Source organism: Oculina patagonica, chromosome 3 (genome assembly GCF_052425735.1).
Source record: "Oculina patagonica isolate OP01 chromosome 3, crgOcupat, whole genome shotgun sequence".
Classification (NCBI taxonomy): domain Eukaryota; kingdom Metazoa; phylum Cnidaria; class Anthozoa; order Scleractinia; family Oculinidae; genus Oculina; species Oculina patagonica.
In genome coordinates, this window is record NC_135760.1 from 4,056,224 (window position 1) to 4,078,119 (window position 21,896).

At 39.3% G+C, this 21,896-nt stretch overlaps 1 protein-coding gene and 1 pseudogene across 3 annotated transcripts; both read right to left on the reverse strand.

Moving 5' to 3' along the window:
* Positions 1-3,756: 3,756 nt before the first annotated feature.
* LOC144646151 (uncharacterized) lies at positions 3,757-19,241 on the reverse strand. Of its 3 annotated transcripts, XM_078505685.1 has the most exons (8): positions 19,136-19,241; positions 18,537-18,732; positions 15,511-15,611; positions 10,655-10,740; positions 8,477-8,600; positions 6,592-6,726; positions 5,713-5,796; positions 3,757-5,159 (listed from the first exon to the last, which is right to left on the reverse strand). In XM_078505685.1, exons 1-8 carry the CDS (start codon positions 19,194-19,196, stop codon positions 4,903-4,905), a joined length of 1,044 nt encoding a protein of 347 aa, XP_078361811.1. In that variant the 5' UTR covers positions 19,197-19,241; the 3' UTR covers positions 3,757-4,902. The 3 variants fall into 3 exon arrangements, with proteins under 3 accessions (XP_078361811.1, XP_078361812.1, XP_078361813.1); XM_078505686.1 differs by lacking the exon at positions 6,592-6,726; XM_078505687.1 differs by lacking the exons at positions 15,511-15,611; positions 18,537-18,732; positions 19,136-19,241 and adding exons at positions 7,507-7,639; positions 13,158-13,360 and having other exon boundaries at positions 8,447-8,600.
* Positions 19,242-20,346: 1,105 nt separating this feature from the next.
* Positions 20,347-21,885, reverse strand: LOC144645587 (BTB/POZ domain-containing protein 6 pseudogene; annotated as a pseudogene).
* Positions 21,886-21,896: the final 11 nt, after the last annotated feature.

Sequence of the window (21,896 nt, forward strand, 5' to 3'; positions counted from 1 at the left end):
GCTTTTAACTCAACTAACGCCATTTCAACCATTTCTTCCCGCGCTTTTTTCAAAATGTGCAAATTGAGTAATTCCACTCGCCTTTTCTCTAGTTCCATAAAGAAAATGTACGCCTGGTCTGAAATGTGAAGCAATCCTCTTTCGCGGTATTGTCTCCCTTCTGTCACTTCTAGCGTTTCCGGGAACATTGAAGTTTCCTCCAGTTCCGAATAGGGTCGGATGACGTTCTCTTCAAGCAAATGACAGGCTATCTGTTGGTTCTCAACTCTGGCCAGCGTGGAACTGCACTTGGTGAACAGATTCTTTTGAATGTATTTTCTGCAGCGATTTAGAACCTTCCTCACAGCCCAACCCCCAACATGTCGTACTTTTGATCGACCTACTCCGCTCATTTCATCAACATCAAAACGGACGGCCTCCTCCTGCCTTTGCTGATTCACGACAGAAACTAGCCCTGATGTGTGATGTCAGAGAGACAGAGTCTGCCACCCTTACCTCTGTTACAACTCTCTGTTTGCGGAATGACCAGGGCTCATATCTTACGAACGATAAATGTCCTCCTTGATCATTCAGCAAATGCCATCCAGGTTTTAACGGTGTCTCGGCGATGGGTTGATTTTCTTCTGTCGTTGTTGGGGATTTCCTTGCGAGTCCAAGGTAGAAATTTTGTCGTCCTTGCTTCGACGAACCGCGTTTTACCAGCTTTACTTTTTCGCCCCAAATCTGCTTTATGAAAAGGCCGAACAAAGACGAACTTGCCTTACAGGGAACGTTCTCTTTCAACTTCTCTCCGTCGGCAAGTAACTCTCTAACTGCTAACAATTTTCCTTCGCAGTGCTCGAAGTTTGATAACAACCTACAAGATACGTGACCGATGTTCATAATTAGATTTCACTTTTCTATGTGATCAAAAGCCGTAAGCGTCAGCTTTGTGGATAAATTTTTGCGTTAAAAAAACAGTTTAACCTACCATGTCTTCCAGTGCCACGATGAAGAAGTCATCGCTTCGGAATGGATCGCTTTTTCGCACTGATCGATAGATTCCTCAGGTGAAAATACGTTTTCTATGCCGTTATTTTTTTAATTTTGTAAACACGACTCGGCGCGATTTTGATTGGTCGACGAAAACAAAGCGCCTCGCCGTGGGTTGACAAATAAAGCACGTGGGGACCCTGGGTGCATTCTGGATTGGCTGTCGACAAATCGATGCTGTCCACCCCCGTCGGGTTAATTATAGTCACCCAACATGCTATGCGAGCCGCGAGAACGTCCACGCCAGTTTGGACGCGGCTATTTCGAATTTGTGAAGCGAAGCAATCTCGGAAAAAAGCTTTCGTAGCGAAGGCGTTTGAGCGCAGAATTGCGAATCAAGTGAACAGACATGGAACTTCAACATCTCTTCTTTGATTCTGCGGAGGAATATGGGTCGACAGGACTAATTTCAGAGGATTTATTCGCTTCGAGCGGCGGGCACTCCGGAAATCAGTGTACAGCCTTGTCTTTATTTTAGCAGTGGAACACCTAAATAACGATAACTCGCCGAAAACGCGTTGGATCGACCTGAAAAGCTGGCAGACAACAAAGAATGAAACAACGAATCAGGTAAATCAACTTTATTCACAAAATATACATTTTTTTTTACTTTTAAAGCAAAACCGTTGTTTCCCATACAAACCCTTATAATTCGAATCTTTGTAACACAACACCGCTCGTAAGCAAGAGTCACGTCCAAAGGTAATCTGATAGAGAGCTTGGGCCGCCTGTGGATGGGTATGCATCTTTTGATGTTTCCACAGGGAGCCCGAACGCTGTATTGGCAAAGTTAATAATGAAAATAAAGATATGTTTGTTACCTGTGCTCCTGTGTCTTTCTTTGTCCTTAAAATGGTTGTGCTCTTGTGTCTTTCTTTGTCCTTAAAATGGTATTTGAATCGGTGCGAAAACGGTTTGAGCAAGCCTTGTCTGACGCTCCGTAAATAACGACGCAGTTAACACGTCTCGTATTTCCATTCATGTTATTAACTATTAATTCTCAACGGGAGAGCGTTAAATTGAAATACGAGATTATCTCCCCAGGAGTGTTAATGGTTAATATGGAAAGAAATAGTTAATAACATGAATGGAAATACGAGACGTGTTAACTGCGTCGTTATTTACGGAGCGTCAGACAAGGCTTGCTCAAACCGTTTTCGCACCGATTCAAATACCATTTTAAGGACAAAGAAAGACACAAGAGCACAACCATTTTAAGGACAAAGAAAGACACAGGAGCACAGGTAACAAACATATCTTTATTTTCATTATTAACTTTGCCAATACAGCGTTAGGGCTCCCTGTGATGTTTCCAACGAGAAACTACTGAGAAATCACTTTCCGGTATTATTTCGATTCATGCTGTACCCAGAATCTTGATCACGTTCCTTGAAAGTACCGAGATAATTATTCAATTTCTTATCATTATCTCAAATAGTAGAAGAAGCTCAAGAAACAAGAAAGCAACTAAACGAACTGGTCTAGGCACTTCCCTGGTTCATAATGGTCATGACGTTCATCTTTAAAAAATAAAAAAAATAAAAATAAAAGATGGCACTGAAGGCGGTGAAGTGGGCCCGGGGGGAGGGGGGGGGGCACTCCCTTATTAGGGCTTAACAGGGACGTGCGGCCCGATAGGGTATGGTTTTTAGGCTTTTCTGTCTTGAACGGGGTATATATTTCACTCCTTTTTTGTCTTAAACGGGGTATCTGCATGGACCAATGTCAAACAGGATAGGCTTATATGCCTGCAGAGGTGTAACAAGCCGAATTTTCACGAATTCTTTCATATTGCTGACTTACGTTGATTTCGGCATTGATACTTAGCTTAATTCACAATCACAACAAAGCCAGTGAGGTACTTGTTTATGTCTTAGACGGGGTATCAAAAATTAGCATTCTGGCTTAAACAGCGTGGGAAAATCAGAGGTTCGTGTCTTAAACAGGGTCAGCGTTTAAGAGGCCGGGCCCGCATCTCTCTACCCGAAATTATGTTGAGTACCCTAGATCACATTTCACGAAATCACGACGTCACAATCTATTTCTTTGACCGAACAGGCCTAATAAACTATCATCCCATAGAAATCAAAGGGTGAACGATTTAATCGTTTTAGTAGAGTCCTTTCTTTACTTCCTTGATATCTGATTTTCAATTATTTTCTTACTTTGAACTCTCGTATTAGTGAAATGAAACTTGCAGCTGTGTACAAGCGCTTATCAGTTCATTCAACAATTTCGGGTTTAAATGTCGCGCGTAACGGCTAACGCCTTTCTTTTATTCTTCTCGGAAATTGTTTTATCCAGTTATGTTTCTAGATCTTTTCCCCAAACTTCGGAGAAACGACAAGAAAACGTGACCATTTTGTAGGTAACTTCCAGCCTGGCCACTGCACACTAATTAACAATTAGACTAAGAGTCCGAGTGTTCTATTAATGAATAGTCAACGAGGCGCAGCCGGCTCGACTACTGCTCACAGGAAACAAGGGCGAGTAGTCTTATTGTCTTAGTAGGAACTCTGAAGAATTGCAGTCCAAAATCTAAAGTTTGATGTTTTTTAAGGCCTAAGAGGAACGCGCTCGCGATTGTGTTCTTTCTGCGAATAGAATCCACAGGGGGGGGGGGGGGTTGTAATAGAACATAATACGTGTCAACTAATAGCTGATAGTGTACGATAGCTCTGCCAATCAAACTGCAGCTGACTAAAGAACTTTTATACGTGGCTTTTCTCAACATTCCTTTATTTCGGTAAAATTAGCGGCCTGACATCGACCACGTTACGAAATGTATAGCAAATGATGTTGTTATTTCAAATATCTATAAGATGAACCAGATCAAACTGAACCACCCTGAGAAACTGGTCTAAACAGCACACGACCTCCCAAAATGACACTGCTCTTTTTTATTAGTCAGTAACCAAGGAGACTAGTTTCAACTTCATTCAAAGAAGCGATGTTTAAAAGCAAATTGAAAAGGGAAAAAAATGAAAAGATATAAAAAAGTATTTCGACGACATATCAACGAGAGACGCAACTTATAGTAAAATAATTATATATCATGTTATCCATGATTAACGTATTTGCCCTAATTGATATATTTTTAGCATGTTTCCCGCGTTGCAGTTTGTCCATCACTTGATTAGTCGTGATACTTAGCTAGTTATACAACTTATACTTACTAGGAATAGTTGACACTACAGCTGTCCCCGCCGTGTTATACTTACTTATTTACACTAAGTAACACCGTTATCGATTTTTATAATTAGTTTGGTTTGTTTGATTGGCTGGTCATAAGAACGCGGGAATCTATGCTAGATCTGTAGTAAATATAGCTCAATCTTGGAGTAGGTGCTTGCCTTGCACACTACCCTGGTTATGAGCTCCTGACTAAAGTCGTTAGTATTTTACTGATATATATCAGTTTAAACTTTTTTGGGTCCTGTTCGCCTTTAATTTACCATGATCTTTCATATATACTTAATTTCGGGCACCTCGTTTATTCTATTTTACTGTATTTTTTAATCAAATAATTATATTTATTTATTTTTGCTCGAACCTTCTCCTGTCCTACAACTATGTATTTTGATGTCTGAATACGTATCTTTACACGAACATCACGGCTTATTAAAATCATATGTACAATTCAGATATAGATTTACGTCGATATTTATCCTCCCGTCACCCCCTAATTACAACCACACTCACCTCCCACTTAACAATCACTCTTTAGATTTTTCCTGGTCTAGATCTATATCAATTCAGTTTTCATCAAGAGTTGAGCCGCCTAGCGAAGTTAGCTTACTAGTCGCGTGCTTCACACGCGATCAAGGCTCACGTCATTCAAGCCTCTACCCCATTCCCTCCCGTTTATTGCTAGCTCACGTGTTCCGTGTAAGAACACGTGTAAGTGACCAACGTCTTTATGAACGGTGGATAACTTGTCTTATAAACTCGTTTCAGGCTCACAATGCACACGTTCGTCCCATCAACTTGTCCGAGGTTAGCCTGACAATGCTTGTCAAAATCGTCGACAGTTTTGTTGTCCCCAGGGATTCCGAACGCTCTGACGCGGGTGACCTTTAACGTTCCAGGGCACTGGAGAGAGATGTCGTCATTTCCAGTTCCCTCGGCTGAAAGAAAAATGTTGAGATTGTTTTAAAGGAATTTTTTTTCCCAAGGCAAGTAATTTTTTCCCAAGGAAAGTCAGCAATACAGTGGAATCCTGATTTATCTAACCTTCAAGAGAAAACGAAGACTGGCTCGAGAATTCGGGAGTTCGAGAAATTGGGTTGGGGGGGGGGGGGGGATTGCAGTTTTTAACTTAGTAAAGCAAATACAAGGGAAACGTTTTTTGGTTCGAGTTTAATATCAGGAAGTTTCATCCATTGATTTGTAGTAGATAAGGGCAGCTCCATTTCCTAAGGCTTGCTCCAACTAACCTGCGATCCGCCGCGAAGAAAAAAAAAGAAAGCCTGATCGCAGGTTAGGCTCCAACGTCTGGTTTAGTTGAAGCGAGACTAAGGAAACAACTTTGTGGGGGGGGGGGGGGGGTGTACTAAACTAAATGTTCACTGCAGGAGACAACACAATTAACACAAATCTTCAATTTCCTTAGACAAAAAGAAGGAGAAGGGAGGCGAAGGATTATGTCTGAAAGAGGGAGGGGCCGTCAGCCGTGCTCACCTTTTTTCTCTGTTGTCACCACCCGTGTGGGGCGAGGTGTTGTGGGACCAGTCAAGGTAACATTGGATGTTGTGAAATTTACACCTGACAAAACACAATGAAAAATAGAATGCGAGGAGTTAATGGTTCACATCTTTTACTTGAATGATGTCTTTGCAAGTGTCAGATAACTCGAAGGAATTAGGCTGTTAGAATAATAGCGACATCCGAGTCTTAGACAGCCCAAAGTTTGAAATGAAAAATCTCGTTAGTTATTACCTATAGAGCGGTTTTCACTTGAGTGTCGAAAGTAAATTGCGTTTGCTTTGGTTTTGCATTACTAAGCTTAGCGATTGGCTAAAAAATCTCGCGCCACTTTCTCAGCCAATCAGAACTAAAACCAAAACCAATCGTGACTCGCTCGCGCACGTTTTCCCGCGCTTCGTGCCAGTACATGTATTTGCTTCGAGTTTTGATTGGTTCACTGGATTGTCTGTGTCCTTTGTGATTGGCCAGAGTAATTACTTTGGTTTTGGTTTTACGACACTCAATTCAAAACTGCTCTAAGCTTGGTTTAAATAGTTGTTTTGATAGTAGTGTCCTCTAGTTGATTACTTTTAATTCTCGTAAAATATCTCATTGGCAGCCGATATATTGACACTATAGCCGGATAGCAAAAAGTGATCTTTATTACATTTGAAATTTCAAAGATTAATTTTACTTTAACTATTTTTTACCAACATAAACACGATTTTAAATACTTGTAAACGTAGCTAATTCGATTATACCTCATCAAATTTCTATCGAAACCTACGTCTATCTGTTTTATAGTGGAACTTTGATCTTGGTTTAAGGGCAAAGCGTTTCTTTGCGTGCATAAGTCAATCGTTATCAACATACCAATGTTGGCTGTCGTTATCACCGAACTAGTGCTGATACCATTGTATGAAGTAATTGCTTCACTCTTTGGCCCGTCTTTTGTTTTGATGTATCCATTTATCGACGGAAGATGAGGGTTTTTCATTTCTAAGTTAGCTGTGAACAGTGAGTGTCACAATAAACGTACTGTTAAAGAGAGAACTGAATCGAGCAGAAAGATTTATTCTCAGGTATTATATATTTGCATTAAAAGTTGCATTATTGATGGAAACATAAAAAAAGAAAGGAAGCAAGGAGGAAGAAAAGAAGAAAGAAAGGAAGCGGGAAAAAGGAAGGAAGTATAGACGGGACGGACGGACGGACGGAGAGACAAACAGACGTTAACAGACAGATAGATAGACAGTCATTTACAAAGACGGACAGACAGTCAGACAGTTAGACAGTCAGACAGACAGAAAGACAACCAGATATTTAGACAGTCAGAAAGACATTCAGACAGCTAGACGACGACGTCAGGCAGTACGACAGTCTGACGGACAGACAAACGACAGAGAAACTGACAGTCAGACAGACAGACAGACAGACAGACAGACAGACAGACAAGCGGACAGTCAGTCAGCCAGTCAGACAGACAGACAGACAGACAGACAGACAGACAAATAGATAAACAGTCATTTAAAAAGACAGACAGAGAGACAGACAGAGTGACAGACAGACACAAAGAGTCAGACAGTTTAACAGACGGGCAAACAAACAGATATATAAATACTCAGACAGTCAGAACAGACAGACACTCCGGCAGCTAGAAGACAGTCAGACAGACAGACAGAAGGCAGATAGAAAGACAGACAGAGACAGACAGACAGTAAGAAAGTCTGACAGTCCGACAGACGGAAAAACAGATAGACAGAAGTCAAAAAAGAAAATCGGACAAACCTTTACAGAGTTCAATGACAAATACTAAGTAAGGAATAAGTCCAACAAGACCGCCGAGGAAAAAGCAGACAGCATAACGAACAAGAAGAGCGGTGTGTGGGTTATGCTTCCGAGAGAAGAAACGGAAAAGTTTCTGGAGACAAAGAAAAAGAGAGACATAATCAGGTTGGCCTATCTACAGAAATAAAGACCGCTAGAAGGGTCTCGGGAGAGGACAGAAAAGAATGGGACTGGGAAGAGGATCATTCAGATGAAAATTATAACTTATTTTAATCGTTTTTATTTTTAATTTTCACCAAGTTATGATTTATATATTCACTTATTTATTTATTTATTTATTTATTTATTTATTTATTTTATATTACTTTCAAAAATAGATGTGATAATATATTCCTTACTTCAGAATGGCTTTGCTTTACCTATACTAAGTTCTGATTGGTTTAAAAAACTAGCGGCAAATATTTAACCAATCAGCTGAAAGCCAAAAAAACGGCCCCTGGCCACACATTTTTCCCGCGCTTGGCACTGGTAACCTGTTTTTGCTACGAATTCTAATTGGTTCATCGAGGTCATCATTGTAACTGATTTATTTTTTGTAGACAATCAAATTTTAAGTATTTTTACTTTCTCAGGGCAATTTTTTCTTTAGCCACAATCCCTTGAGCCATTTCCCTGTTACATTCAATGATTTAGTAAACTCTACCTATCTCTTTAATTATTTTTTCCCTCAAGTCTGAGAACTGAATTCCTGCCCGAACTGAAACATTTGACAACGGCGTGATATCTCGCTAAGAAGGCTGATAAATCAGGCCAGAACGTAATGACTGCATCTTAGCAATGTACTGAATTGATGTTTTTCTCCGCCTGGAGTGAGTAACAAGCGTAACTATAAGATCAGTAACACGAAGAGAAGAAAGAGAGAGAGAAAGCGACAACTTACACGAACTGCCTCACTGTCTCCAGTGCTTACCGATTTCCGTCCCATTTCCTCGTCCGAATCCATCATCTGTCGTCGCCTCTGTGGGTTTGGTCGTGACATGATCGGTTCTTTCTTTTCCTTTTGTTTCTTTTTGCTCGGGCTTGATGGTGGAGGGCTGAAAAATGCGTAAAAAATACTTTAAGTAAAAGTGGTTACAGTGCATGTTCTCTTTCAGTGGCCATGGTCAATTCTTTTTATTATTTTTATTCTCTTTCCCGAGGATGGTACAATGGGCGACAAAAGTAGTTGAATCAAGGTAGTGCAAGAATTGTAAATAGATTAAATATATTGTAAGTAGTAATAGTATTTATTGCAATAATAATGTAAGAAAGTAGTAAATAGTAATAATAATATAAGTAGGTAGTATAAATACCGCAATGTAATTAATTATTCAAACGCAAATCCGGTGTAAAATGTGAAGCGTCCCCCTCCCCCCTTTTCAACGTTGTACAGAAACGAAGCAGGTCTTGCAGAAAGCAAATCCAACACTGTTTCGGGAGGAGGGGTTAATATCGAAGAGGTGAGGGGCGAAATTTGTCCAACGTACTGTGTCTCAACATTTTTGTCACCCATCGGTATGTGCACGAGGGGATGCTGTCAGCAGAACGGTGCTCGGTTCATATCGTAAATATAACTGAAATCAACTCCCCCTCCCCACCCATCCCCCACAAAAAATACCTATTAAGCTACATTGAAGCTTAGCGGCATTTGACCTAACCTGAGATCATGCCATCCCTCCCTACGTATTTCGAAAAAAAGGACGCCTGATCGCAGGTTACATCTGACTAAGAAGGCGAACTTGACCTTGGTGGTAACTTTTGTGCACTGGAATAAAGGATTGTATCCCGCCCTCTCAGTTCATCGATCCCAGGAGGCGTAGGTGAGGGGTAGATTACAGACAAAAAGAAAAGACAAACATGACTCGGGCTAATTAAATGTAAAAGAAAGGGGCTCATTATATCACTTACATAGAGAAAACCACCCAAAACAAGGAAAGATAAGATACCAAGCACCCCTGCAAGTTCGTATGACATTTATCACTAATATAATGGTGTTACATTGTGAACGTGGAAACTTCGAGGGTGAATTAGCCAAAAAGAAGATCAATCACTTAATGACTAATTGACTGTGTTACTAAAACATGAATGGCGTGGTTTACGTAAGTCAGAATATTTGTATTCTGATATTAATAGCCATTTAGTTAATTATTGAGAACTTTTAGTTTTCCCAGACAATGAAATATGTTGCTAGAATTCGTGTGAAACATTCTAGCAAATGATTTCAATACAAAGTTTCCTCTCTGAAGGACTAAATACGTTACACTTATCAAAATGTGGAAACCCTATCCTTAAAGAGTTTCTTTAAAAAACTTTTTTATTTTAAGTTTAAAATATATAAATTACATGCAGAAAGCTCTCACAAATGTAAAAAAAACAGAATTTAATTGAACCTTGAAATGTACCTAAAATAGCTCGGAGCACAAAATTGTTTTGAAGAATGCAATTTTAAAGAGCACTCAAAGAGGAATCTTTTATGGTAAGCTAATTGAAGAAAAATCACTGTATTTCTATGAAAATAGAATTTCTTTTCAAACACGACCCTTGAAATTTTATCCGTCACGGAAAAGTTGGCATTCGTAAATGATGTATATTGGTGATGATTTTTTTTAATTTATGTATTTATGTGAATTTATCAAGCCAGGCGTGTTTTTTTTTCTTTTCTTTCTCTTTCTTTTCTTGCTTTCCTATAATATATAAAGCTAAGGAGAAAGAAATTTTTGGGTTCACTCCATTTTATTTTTTTGAAAACACTGACGGTGCGAAAATTTGCTAAGTGGCTAAAATAAATTGAAAGATTCTAGTTTGGCGTATAGTTGCGGATGTGTTTTAAGTTCAATTTCTTCAATTTTTCTCTATCATAAGGACAAAATTACCTTGTGTATAAACAAAAGAAGAAAAACAAGATTTCGATAATGTCAAAAACGATCAGATACTAGTTAGAAAAACGTATTAAATCTTACAGACGTAATTACGGCATTAATTACTCCAAAGATAGATAAAATAGTGGTCTAAAAGAAGTTATTTACTATCTATGTGAGCTAACACACATTTCTACGCAGTGTAAATTCGCTAAATCTAAAACACGTAAACAATTATTCAAAACACTTACTTGGGTACTAAGTTCTGTAGATTGGGTCCTCGAGAAAATCCTGGTATGCGAAAAAGACTTCGTAGGGGTAGAAAGCTTAGAAATGCCTAAAAAACAACACGGCTTTTCAGAACATGGTTGTATGAAGACTTTGTTCAACATTTAGAAACGTCGCCCAAAGTTGTTTGTGTCGTTCAAATCGAGTTACCGCAAACCACATCAATAATTCAGTGACGGCGCGAGAGGAACAAATGAGGCGTCGTTAATTCTTTATTTAAAGATAAAGATAAAATAACAGGGATGTTTTCAATTGAAGAACTTGAAAAACAAGACTTAAGGATAGTAGAAAACAGGCGCATTTACATGTTATTTGACACTAGAAACACAAATGTGAATACACTTTAATAGACAAAACAAAAAAGAAATTAGGATAGCGTCCGGCCGACAATAAATGAATAAATAAACGAACAGTGTTTTTGTCTTATCACTGCTTGCTTTAATTTACAACCCCTAAGAAGGAAGGGAACTAATTAAAAACAACGAATAAGAAATTTCCCCCTCTAGGTATCAAATGTCTAGGTAATAGGGTCCCCAGATCGTTAGCGACCTGGGAAATGTCTCTTATCTAGTATCTCTTTTGTGTTGCTTGCTATTAACAGCAGGCTAGCCTGCAAACGCACACAGATCTCGTGAAACAACAAGCCAACATCCCTTTGCTAACAGCATGCCCGCGGTTCTTGAATACGAGCAGGATAATGCCACATACCAGGTGCGAAAGCAATTCAAGCTGATTCAGTTTTTCTAATTTAAAGATAAGGGAAGACACTTATTTTGCCTCCTTTTCTAGGAAGATAATTTTATACTCATAAGGTGAAGTGAAGTGAATTCTTTATTTACCCTCGGATTGAAGAGTGGCTTTTAAAAAGCTAATATCTCCGAGCATTTCAACAGTACAACGGCACAATAGGCAAAGACCAGACCACAACACCGGGGAACTTCATGCCCTACCCTGAGGTTGTTAGTGCATGCTTCGTTACAAACCGTAAATTTGTAAAACGTTTGTAAATTTAACGTAGTTTTTCACAAACTTTGTGTTTACGGCTAAGAGACGTGGTACACCTGGTGAAATTCCTAATGCAGCAATGACAGCGTACGAGAACTATACCAGCCGGCATTTAAAAGGAAAAGTCCTGAAAACAAGCCAAAAATGAGCTGTGTCAAAAGCTCGAGAGGAACGTTGAAATGGCCATAAATATTGATATCATTGCCATAATATAATTATAAATTCTCCTGATTTATTATCATACATTTCTATTAATGTTGGAGAATATCGTGATGCATCAAATGCGCATACTTACTGCGCATAATTACACGCGCGATGAGCGCGCGCGTATTACAAAACGGCGGCTTCTTCTTTGTGCGCCAGAGAGGTACATCGTCATTGATCGTAAACAAATATGGTGGCCTTGCATTGTTTTTATCTTGGTTTGAATTGAGCAACAACTTCCGCTCCGTAAAATAAATATAGTAAAAATAAATTATTGCGAAAATGCAAGAATCTCCTCCTCCTAAGCGAGTTTGTTTTTATTTCAAAATTTAGTTTCTTAAAAGGCAAAGTTCGACAAAAATCTCAGTGTAGGTTTTTTGTAGGGCAACAAAATTACTGGGGTCCCAGTAGTTTTCATTGTGGCCCTGAAACCCCGATCGAATTAAAATTTTGAAGTGTTGGTTTTTGTGGAGGGAGAAAAACCAGAGAACCCTGAGAAAAACCTTTGGAGCAAGGACGAACTCAACCCACATATGACGCAGGCTTCGGGAATAGAACCCGGGCCACATTGGTGGGAAGAGAGCGCTCTCGCCACTGCGCCATCCCTGCTCACCCTCCCTTCTATCCTTGCTCGTTAAAATAAGGACAAAACAAGCCTTTAAAAAAGCCAATCCCATGTTCTGCTCTTATCTTTTTTCCGCAAAAGATAAGCTGAAAGGTAGATGTCATAACAGGCTTACATTTCAATAATTTGAAAACGGTATCAAAAGACGCCGAACAACAAACAACTCAAAATTCAATAGTACAACTTCGAAATACATCCATTCTTTGCCACGGCAGTTGAATTGTAAAACAGTGACTAAATAATCTGCTTTGTGCTAAAAATATTTCCCGGTAGACAAGCTTTATTTTCTGGCTACAGTTATCTTTTTTCAATGTCATAAAATTCTCAGCTTGATAATTTGCTGGTGCTGGAAAACAATAATTAATTCCTGATGACCGTCGCATTTTTTAAAATGTAAAATTAATAATTTCTGTTTTTCTTTCTTTTTCTTTTTTTGGCAAAACATTTTTCATCTTAAAGTATGAAGTTTGATTCAATGCTTGACTACAAATTTTTAGGGACATTAACTTGTTGTCTTTCTTGTAGTTTTGGTTTGACCGCAAAATGAGGTATCAATGCAACTTCTCTTATTTTTTCTCAAATGTCGGAAAAAAGGAATGTTGTAAAAAGTTCAAAAAGAGCTTTATACCTACCATACAAGGCTAGTGAATTCTCACAGAGACCCCAACGATTTCCCGGCAGGTCGCATTCAATGTGTTTGCGGAAATGTTTTAAATCGTTCGAGTAAATGTCGGTTGATTCCGCTGTCGGAGTTTTACCCGAAATCGGAAAATCTTTCCGGCTGGTCGATGACTTAATTAGTAAACCTTTACGAACCTTGAGCGATCAAAGAAAATATTTATAGTGTAGAAAATCAAGAAAGAAAAGTTACTATCAATCTCTGTTCAGATCACGTCGAGAGGTCTTTAAAACGGCTCCCTATGAACGGTTCACTGACCGCTTATTTAAAAATATTATTACAATTTTAACGATGTCTTGCTTGAGTTTGATGTATCAACCAATGGGATTAGTTCATAAGTTATGAATGATACTTTGTTTCAAATTTTAACGCTTCTCGTTGGGCCACAAATGTTGTAAGAAAATGATGAACTTCCAGCCGGCATTTCGCGCTAAAATTGTTAACTGAAAACGCTTTTAAATGGATTTCCTCGACACGGTAATGATATTTGCACGGGCAGAAAAATATCAAAGAATGTTTGACTTCATAACGAGGAAATAAGCGGACAACAAAATCTTTAAACTCGTGTTTAGATGAAGCAAAACAAAGTGATAATGTTGTATAACTATTCAATGCAACATGTTAAAAATTTAAGGGCTAATCGCAGCTCTGCAGAAAACTATAGCTAGTCCCAGTTAATAAGGTGTTAAAGGCTATAAAACAACTACGTTTTTCAGATGATTCCTAAAAAAGAAAGGTGACGCTTTTTAATTACGTTTTTTAGATAAATAATGAACACAGGTGACTAAAATAAAACAAATTAGTTTCCAAAGAAAACATTGGTGATTATACGCCAACACTCGAGTCGGTTATACAGAATCTTTTTCAGTTCAAAACATTCTCTTTTTATAAAATGTTTATCAAATTAGCCAATGAAGTAACGTTTTCGGTAGACATGTTTAACTTCAGCTCGATTTTTAATATAGCTAGAGTTAATGAAAAAAGAACGTTTAGATTTAGTTGCAACAGTATCGACAAATTTAAACTATAAATTAGGCTTGTTGAATGTGCTATGTAGATTTCACTTCCACATTGGGGCGACTAAGGTATGGTTATCGATATTTTTTGTAAGGGGAAGAAAATGGAAATTTGCAAGTGTCGCTCGAGACGACCGCCGGCAGGGACTCTTGCGCTTCTTTCTGCTCAGTGACCTTCCGTGCGCTATTGCTTTTAATAAATAAACTTGGACTTGTTGTTTCTTTTTTTTTTTTTGCTTTTATGAAACTGGGTAGGAAAATAGTACTGATTTGGTCTCGAAAGCCGCAGGGTAACGGCTAGGTAGGATAGAGCACAGCTCCAGTTAAAAAGTTTCTCAAAGTACTTTAGCCACAAAAGAATTGCCCATCGGCCGTGAGCTTATTATATAAATAATTGCGAGTTTATGTCTTGTATTCTTTGCCTTTTTGACGACACCTTGTCTTTGACACTTCTTGACAGTAAGTAATGTTTATTGTACTTCTGTACTTTGCGTCGTTTTCAAGTCTTTTAATTAATATTGCGTTAAAAAGTTTAAATTTTGTCTCACTTTCGTCCGCCATTTTGTTTGTTCAAGATGCATTTTTCACGAGGCTGCCTTAAATGTCAATCATTTTCAATTACAACGTTTTGCACTGCTAATTACACGTTTTACACTGCCAATTACACTTTTTGCACTGGTTTAGGATAAATTGACGTGTTCTTAGCCAATCAGAATGGATAAATTGTTGCTTGTATATTATTAGTGCGTAAACTCTCTTGCTGTAGAATATTATAAGCCCTAAGTGGGGGCGACAAAGGAGTTAAAACATTGGCTGAAAATATCAAAATTAACCCGGTGCTTGTTTTATCTGTTCACGATCTGGTAATAATGTACCGCCTTCCACACATAAAAGCTACCAAAATGGAGAACCCAAACATTAAAATGTTTGGCTTTCTCGTGTAAAAAATAACTTGCTTTCGATTTTGTGAAACTCTTATGTTGGCAAAACGTTCATTACTCAGTTAGAATCTGCTGCATTGCTGTCCTGTCTAGGATTAATTTATAAATACAAACGATTCCCTTAGCATTGAACAATAAAGTGAGACAACTGTTGACCCTTCTGATCAACATCGAATCTCTCCTTACAGTTTCAATACATTGTTAAAAAAAAACAGGAAATGAGAATAAAGAGAATTAACAAGCAGTGTTGTCTCGATTTATCACCAACTTCTCCTAACTCACATTAAAAGAAACGTATGGAAAGCAGTAGGGAGAATTGACATTTCAATCGAGGAAAGAGAGTACTTACGTTTCAAAACAGTGACAGTGATTGGTGTGTACTGTGAAGGTGGAGTGATCTTCACCAATGAGCATGACTCCAAGGAATGGCATTTCACACAGAAACAGTAACTAAAGAAAACGAAATGAAGTAAGTTTAGATAGTTGAAATGCCCCCCTCCCTTCAACCCCGGTCTCGAGGAGGCTACTCCCATTTGTGAACTACAGTAGAACCCCGGTAACTCGAACTCGGATAGCTCGAACAACCCCGCTAACTCGAACTAACTTCCATTTCCTTTGGATTTGACCCCACTTTTCAGTCATTTTTACTCGGTTAACTCGAACTCGGATAACTCGAAAACCCCGCCAACTCGAACTAAATTTCGTTTCCCTTGAACAAAATTTGGGTCACATTTACCCCGATAACTCGAATTTCACTTCTTGCAACTCGCCACGGTTGCCCATTGATTAGAACAACAAACATATCACGTATTTGACAGTCATTTTCCATCCTTATCATAAGAATGTAAGGTCGTGTAAGAGTTTCTGACGACCTAAGTTCAATTTGCACTGTACTGTAAACTGAAGTGCTGAAAAATCTGTAAACTATCAATTATTAACTTGGCAAATTAAATATTCAATCGACCCCGATAACTCGAAACCCCGCTAACCCGAACTGGTTTTCGTTTCCCTTTAGAGTTCGAGTTACCGGGGTTCTACTGTATATAAGTATGTGCCACGAGATTGGGGGATAGGGTATGGTTTTTGGTGTTCTCAGTCCTTTTATAAGGTATCCTTTGACCCAATAGACCATTTGCATTATGACGTAAAAGCGCAAAGACTTCTGGTAGTTGTAGTTAGGTTCGCGGAAAATTTTGAATCGTCATCAAGCCCGCTTGCCCGAGAAAATCGTGATGGAGGTAAAGAAAATTACGCTCACCGAAGAAGACGTCCCTGTGGCTTCATTTAAAGGGCAAAAAGCAACCTCTCAGTATAAAACTAAGTTATGCAAGAAATTGTATATTTGCTGGGTTGCGTTTTGTAGTGAAGTTTCAACGAGTGTTTCCTCCAAGTCTCAGTCGCGCGGTTATTTAATTAAATTCCTAAAACTTTTGCTTGCCAGGTATTTTCAAATAATATACGAAGACGCAATATTTTACCCTTTCTAAACATAGGGGAACACAGTACATGATGTCTACACTCGTAAAAATCTTTGAGGCTCACCTTTCGAGTCGCACAAGTAATCGTTCATCAACAAGATTATGGGGAAAGATTTCCGCGCAGCCCCCTACATTAATTATGTATGCAACTATTTCATACTATCACTATACACTAACAGCAATCATGAAAAGAACGAGTAAGTCACAAAATTGTATGCATAATTAATGTAGGGGGCTGTGCCGAAATCTTGCCAAAAATACAATTTTAAGATAAAAACAAAATAATCTGTATTCACCTGCACAGGGAAGTTTTGATTGATCAACTTGAAAATCATTTATGATTGACCCTTCATGATTCATCGATGAAGCTCGATTGAATGAGGAAAATTATTTGACTCGTTTCTCTGTCTCACTGTAAAAATATATTAAACTAACCGTCCCGCCGAGCAATCATGATATATGGCAAATTTTCAAAGCTTTTCAGTGAAGAATTAATTCACCTGCGAACGATGGAAGCGATCGTTTGTTGAACGTCTGAAAATAGATTAAGAACAAAGTCAATGGCTTGCCTTGCTTTCACTTGATTCCACACAAATTTAGTTACGGTATATCCTCGACTCGTCCTTTCAAGCAATCTGTTTCCAGTGTGATATTTAAGCTTATAAAATTATTTACGAAGAGAAGTTGTCGGCCGCGATTAATGAATTTCTACCAAGTCAACTCCGCCACACAACGTACATATTAAACTTACTTGAACACGAACAACATTTGTCTGTCTTGGTTAAAACACAGAACTCAGTCAATTTTCATTCCAAAGCTATCATCCTGTTTTCTATATTTTTGACAGGTAACTGAAAAAATAAAGTTTAAACAAATTTCGAAGCGACAAGAGAGTAAACTTAGCAGCTCAAACTTCTGATCAAATTAAAAGTCCTGGATGTCCACCTTCACGCTTGGCTGCCCTTAGCCAATCATAAGCCAGAAATGGTGTTTTCCCGCGAACCTAACTACAACTACCAGAAGTCTTTGCGCTTTTACGTCATAATGCAAATGGTCTATTGGCAGTGGTACTATCACCACGCAAGGATTAAAAATAAAAGAAAACGTGCAAAGTGTAAGGCAAGTTAATGTGAAGTGTACAGTATATGGTGCAATTAGATAAATATGACAAGAAAAGAAAAAGAAAAGAGTTCATGATCAGAAAAAATGCATATCAGGGCATGCGCAAATCCTACAAGGTTATGCCGGTTTTATTTTAAGCGGTAGGCAGGAGCCCATGCCCTGGCGGTAGGACATTCCAGTCTTTTATCGTTAATTCTCCAGAAATGGTAATGTAAATAAAATACAAACAGCGGCAACAAACATAACACATGGACTACGCATAGTCTGAAAAAATAATCTAAAATGGTCTTTTTCAGACCATGCGTAGTCCATGTGTTATGTTTGTTGCCCCTGTTTGTATTTTATTTCTGGTGAAATTGAAATGGCCAAGAAACAAGAGCGTCTATGGTAATGTAAAGTCTGCGTTAAACAAAGTGGCTCATACCATGCATACCGCCGGAGCTTATCCCGGTCTACTTCCCCTTGGATGGGATGCTAGTTTATCGCAGGATTACCCCCAGCAGTAAGTTTGCCGGTACCCATTTATACACCTGGATGGGGAGAGGCACTGTGAGAGTAAAGTGTCTTGTCCAAGAACACAACACAGTGACCCCGACCAGGATTCGAACCCGAACTTCCCGAACTTCCCGAGTTCAGCGCGCTAACCATTAGGCCACAGCATATCCCACAGGAGACGAAAAATAATGGTGAATAATTTCAGCATAATGTATAACGCACAAAACCACCAAGCCTAAAAACCACGCAATACGAAATCTTCCAGAGCCAGCAGTCTTACCTGTTCAGCAGAAACACTACGTCAGTATCCGGGCTTTTACAACAGTGCTCTGTACACCTATCAACGGTCATGTGACTCTCATCGGGTGGTTCCCAAGGCATGTACTTCCCAGCCTCTAGGCCACCCCGGAGCACCACATTGTGGTACGTTGTTTTCTTGATACAGAACAAAACGTCGTCTGCGCGGACGAATGGAACTGTAACAAAGAAGTCTAGTTGTAAAGCAATTCCAGTGGATACCATTACATGGAGTGTTGAATAGAGGGCATTGGCCTGGGCTCTGATGAGGAGAATGAGCCCGCGATCCTTCTCGGAATGCTCCTCTATATCGGATATCGGAGCAAGGAGGGAGCTGGGGGAGGGGGTTAGGCGAGGGGGAGGGGGAGGGGTAAAATCGGACTTTGCGGCAAAAATCGAGCATGTAGCAGAAATCAACAGCACCGCTTACGTTTCTTCTAGTTGTTCGCTACGAGAAAGTTGTGCTTTCTCGCCGATTGTTGCAGTAGCCAGTAACATTACATCACGCTAATTTTTAAGTTCGCTTATCGATGACAACATCATAGAGTACTGGATAAGAGATAAGAAAACATTTTCGCTCACCAGGTATAAAGTTCAGCAACAGCCAGACTGAGATTATTCGTGTCCGTCTTTCACCAGACATGCTTTTGAACTACTTGTGGTGGTTTAGCGTCGAAGACCCCAGATGTGTTCGTTCAAATATTACACTACGAAGAATAAAACTCTGCTGTTGGCTGCAGTATTAATTAACTGGAACAATTGGAAACTGGGTTATCAGAAACAATCCGGCTGTCTTGCGTATAATGCTACCAAACAGCATGGTTCCCTTTCATATAACAACACAATCCCTGTCTCCTGCCAAGTCTGAAACAGCTGGAATCAGGGAAACATAGACTGAGTCAGTCAGTTCAGGCCGAATACCGCATAAACAAAAAAAATTACTATGATGTGTAACAATCCATACTAAAAAAGATACTTTGTGGAAACTGTGTAACTATGTATTTATTTTATTTGGCAGTGATTTATGGCTCCATTTTTTTCAAGCAGAGAGTGACATGACGGGAATGGATAAATAATGTCATTAATTCAACGAGAACTTCCTTTCGCAGCATGAAATATGTTTTCCTGCCAAAAAAGATCGTAAAATGCCTTGACCACCAAGAGTTAATCCGGAATCATTAAGGGAGCTCCGGTGGTGCCTTTGAGCCCACGTGCTTCGTTATCGAAGATCTGGAGCCTTAAATCGTTTCTGGGATCCATCAGGCTATTACCTGTTTATCACTGGGTCAAACGCCTCTGGGAAGGGTAGCATTCGGTTGTAAAGTGTCGTTGGCGTGCGATGCAGACTTGTTTGAAAGCAGATTGGTGATTGATTGCCGTTCTGTTATCTAATAAGAGGCGTTGTGTTCGTAAGTCATTTTAACGACCAGGGTTATGATAAGTTGGTTGTCCTGTGTTGTTGTTGTTGTCACGTGATCTGTAGGTTCACATTTCTGAAGCGTACAGACTAGACGTGTATGACTGTATCTCTACTCATAAAAACCAGTCTCGTTCCTAGGACCTTCGCCTTTCAGGCGAAGGCAACATCATACTAAATCTCTGAGTTCGAAACGATATTATATTACAAGTAAACACAAAAAATTGGTTGCCGCAAATCTATGTTCCAGTTTTCACATAATCCGAGAGTCCGGAAAGAGTCAGGTCAAATGTAGCAGGCACGGACAACCTTTATTTTTCTCCAAAAGGCGTATTTTACGCGTTTGGGCTCTACACGATTTTTGAAGACGGGTTATTTTGGCTAATGACAGCTAAATGGTGAACAATAATTCAGGAAACTGTCCCTGTCTAGTGCTCGTTCCATTACCAGAGTACTTGCTATTCATAAATGTAATTGTTACACCTGAACATTTCACCAAACTGTGACCATTTTCTCCTCGAAGTGGATCCGAGCCAGTTATTAACGCTTCTACGGAGTATGCGGTGTTTCTTTTTAGAACGAGTGCAGAGTCAAACAAAATCTCAAATCCATAATAGCGACCAATGACACTATGTACAATCTCTGATGAAAACCATCCAGCTTTGGTCATAAGAACCGATTTGTTTGTGGCATTTTTAATCTCCAAATCTACCCAGTAACTGTTGCTCTCTCTTCCAAAGAGGCGTAGCCCCTGTAACACAATATCTCTGTCCGCAGAAAAAATAACGCAATCTCTTCCAGTACCGTAAGTCCAGCTGTTGTGTGACACAGAGCCAAATCTGCAACATCGTTGAATTTCACCGACAAAGCCAGATCGTTTGGTTTCTGGGAATCGCACTGGGTAATCCAACACTGAGTTGATGTGTTTGATAACGCTGACGATTTCTTCTGCTGTTAATATTTTACTGTCCAGGGCCACCAGGGCAAAGTCTTCTTGTTTCATAGTTGGAAAGCGTATTTCTTTGACTATTTTTTCTCCAAGGATCTCTCGTTTTACTGCACCTTTTGTTACTAAGCCTTGCCTGTCGCATTCCTTTGTTGCCCACAAGTCAACAGCTTTAAACAGCTCCACTTCGTAAATATTCAAAGAGTCTCTCACGACAACTGCTTCAAGTAAGGACCTCTCAATTGCCGTAAATCCATCCGATTTCACAGTCTTCTCTGTCTGCTCATCGATCACTTTCCAGCATCTTTCCACCAGATTTTTCTCGTCATATTTCTGAGCAGATGGCAGGATGCTGAAAACATTAAATGCATCTAAGTTATCTTGCAGATATTCTATGCATTTATCAGCCAGTGAAGGCACTATGTATTTCTTCGCCAAATACAACACTCCCATCACATTTCTTCCATTCAAGTTCACTTCATCGCTGTACATGTAACGAAACAACTCCAACAGACTCTCGTACTCGCAATCAGGCAGTTCAATAGAGTCTCCAGTCTCCGGCAACTCACCGTAAAACATTGCCGAAAATACAGGACTGCCAATGGACAACACAAACTTGTGAGCTGGAATGACTTGCTTGATTTCACTCTCGCCAATTACCATGTGAACAACAAACTTAACATCGCTGAAAAGATCATTGTTGAGCATAAACTGACTTCTTTCTCTGATAGTTGGTCTTGTTGTTTGCCAGCTTATCTCAGATGCAGACATAGTATCGGAGAGGAAAACTTAAATAAGTCGGAGCAAACACTTTTTAGCTCCGTAAGGTGAAAACAGACAGACAAAAACTCATCTGAAAAATTAATTCACCTCGAGAACATTTTGCATATTATATTACTCAAGAATGATCACCTTCCCATTCCAGCGTGTCTGAGAATTTTGTACAATCAAACTAATCCCTTGAGAAGACAACAAATAAT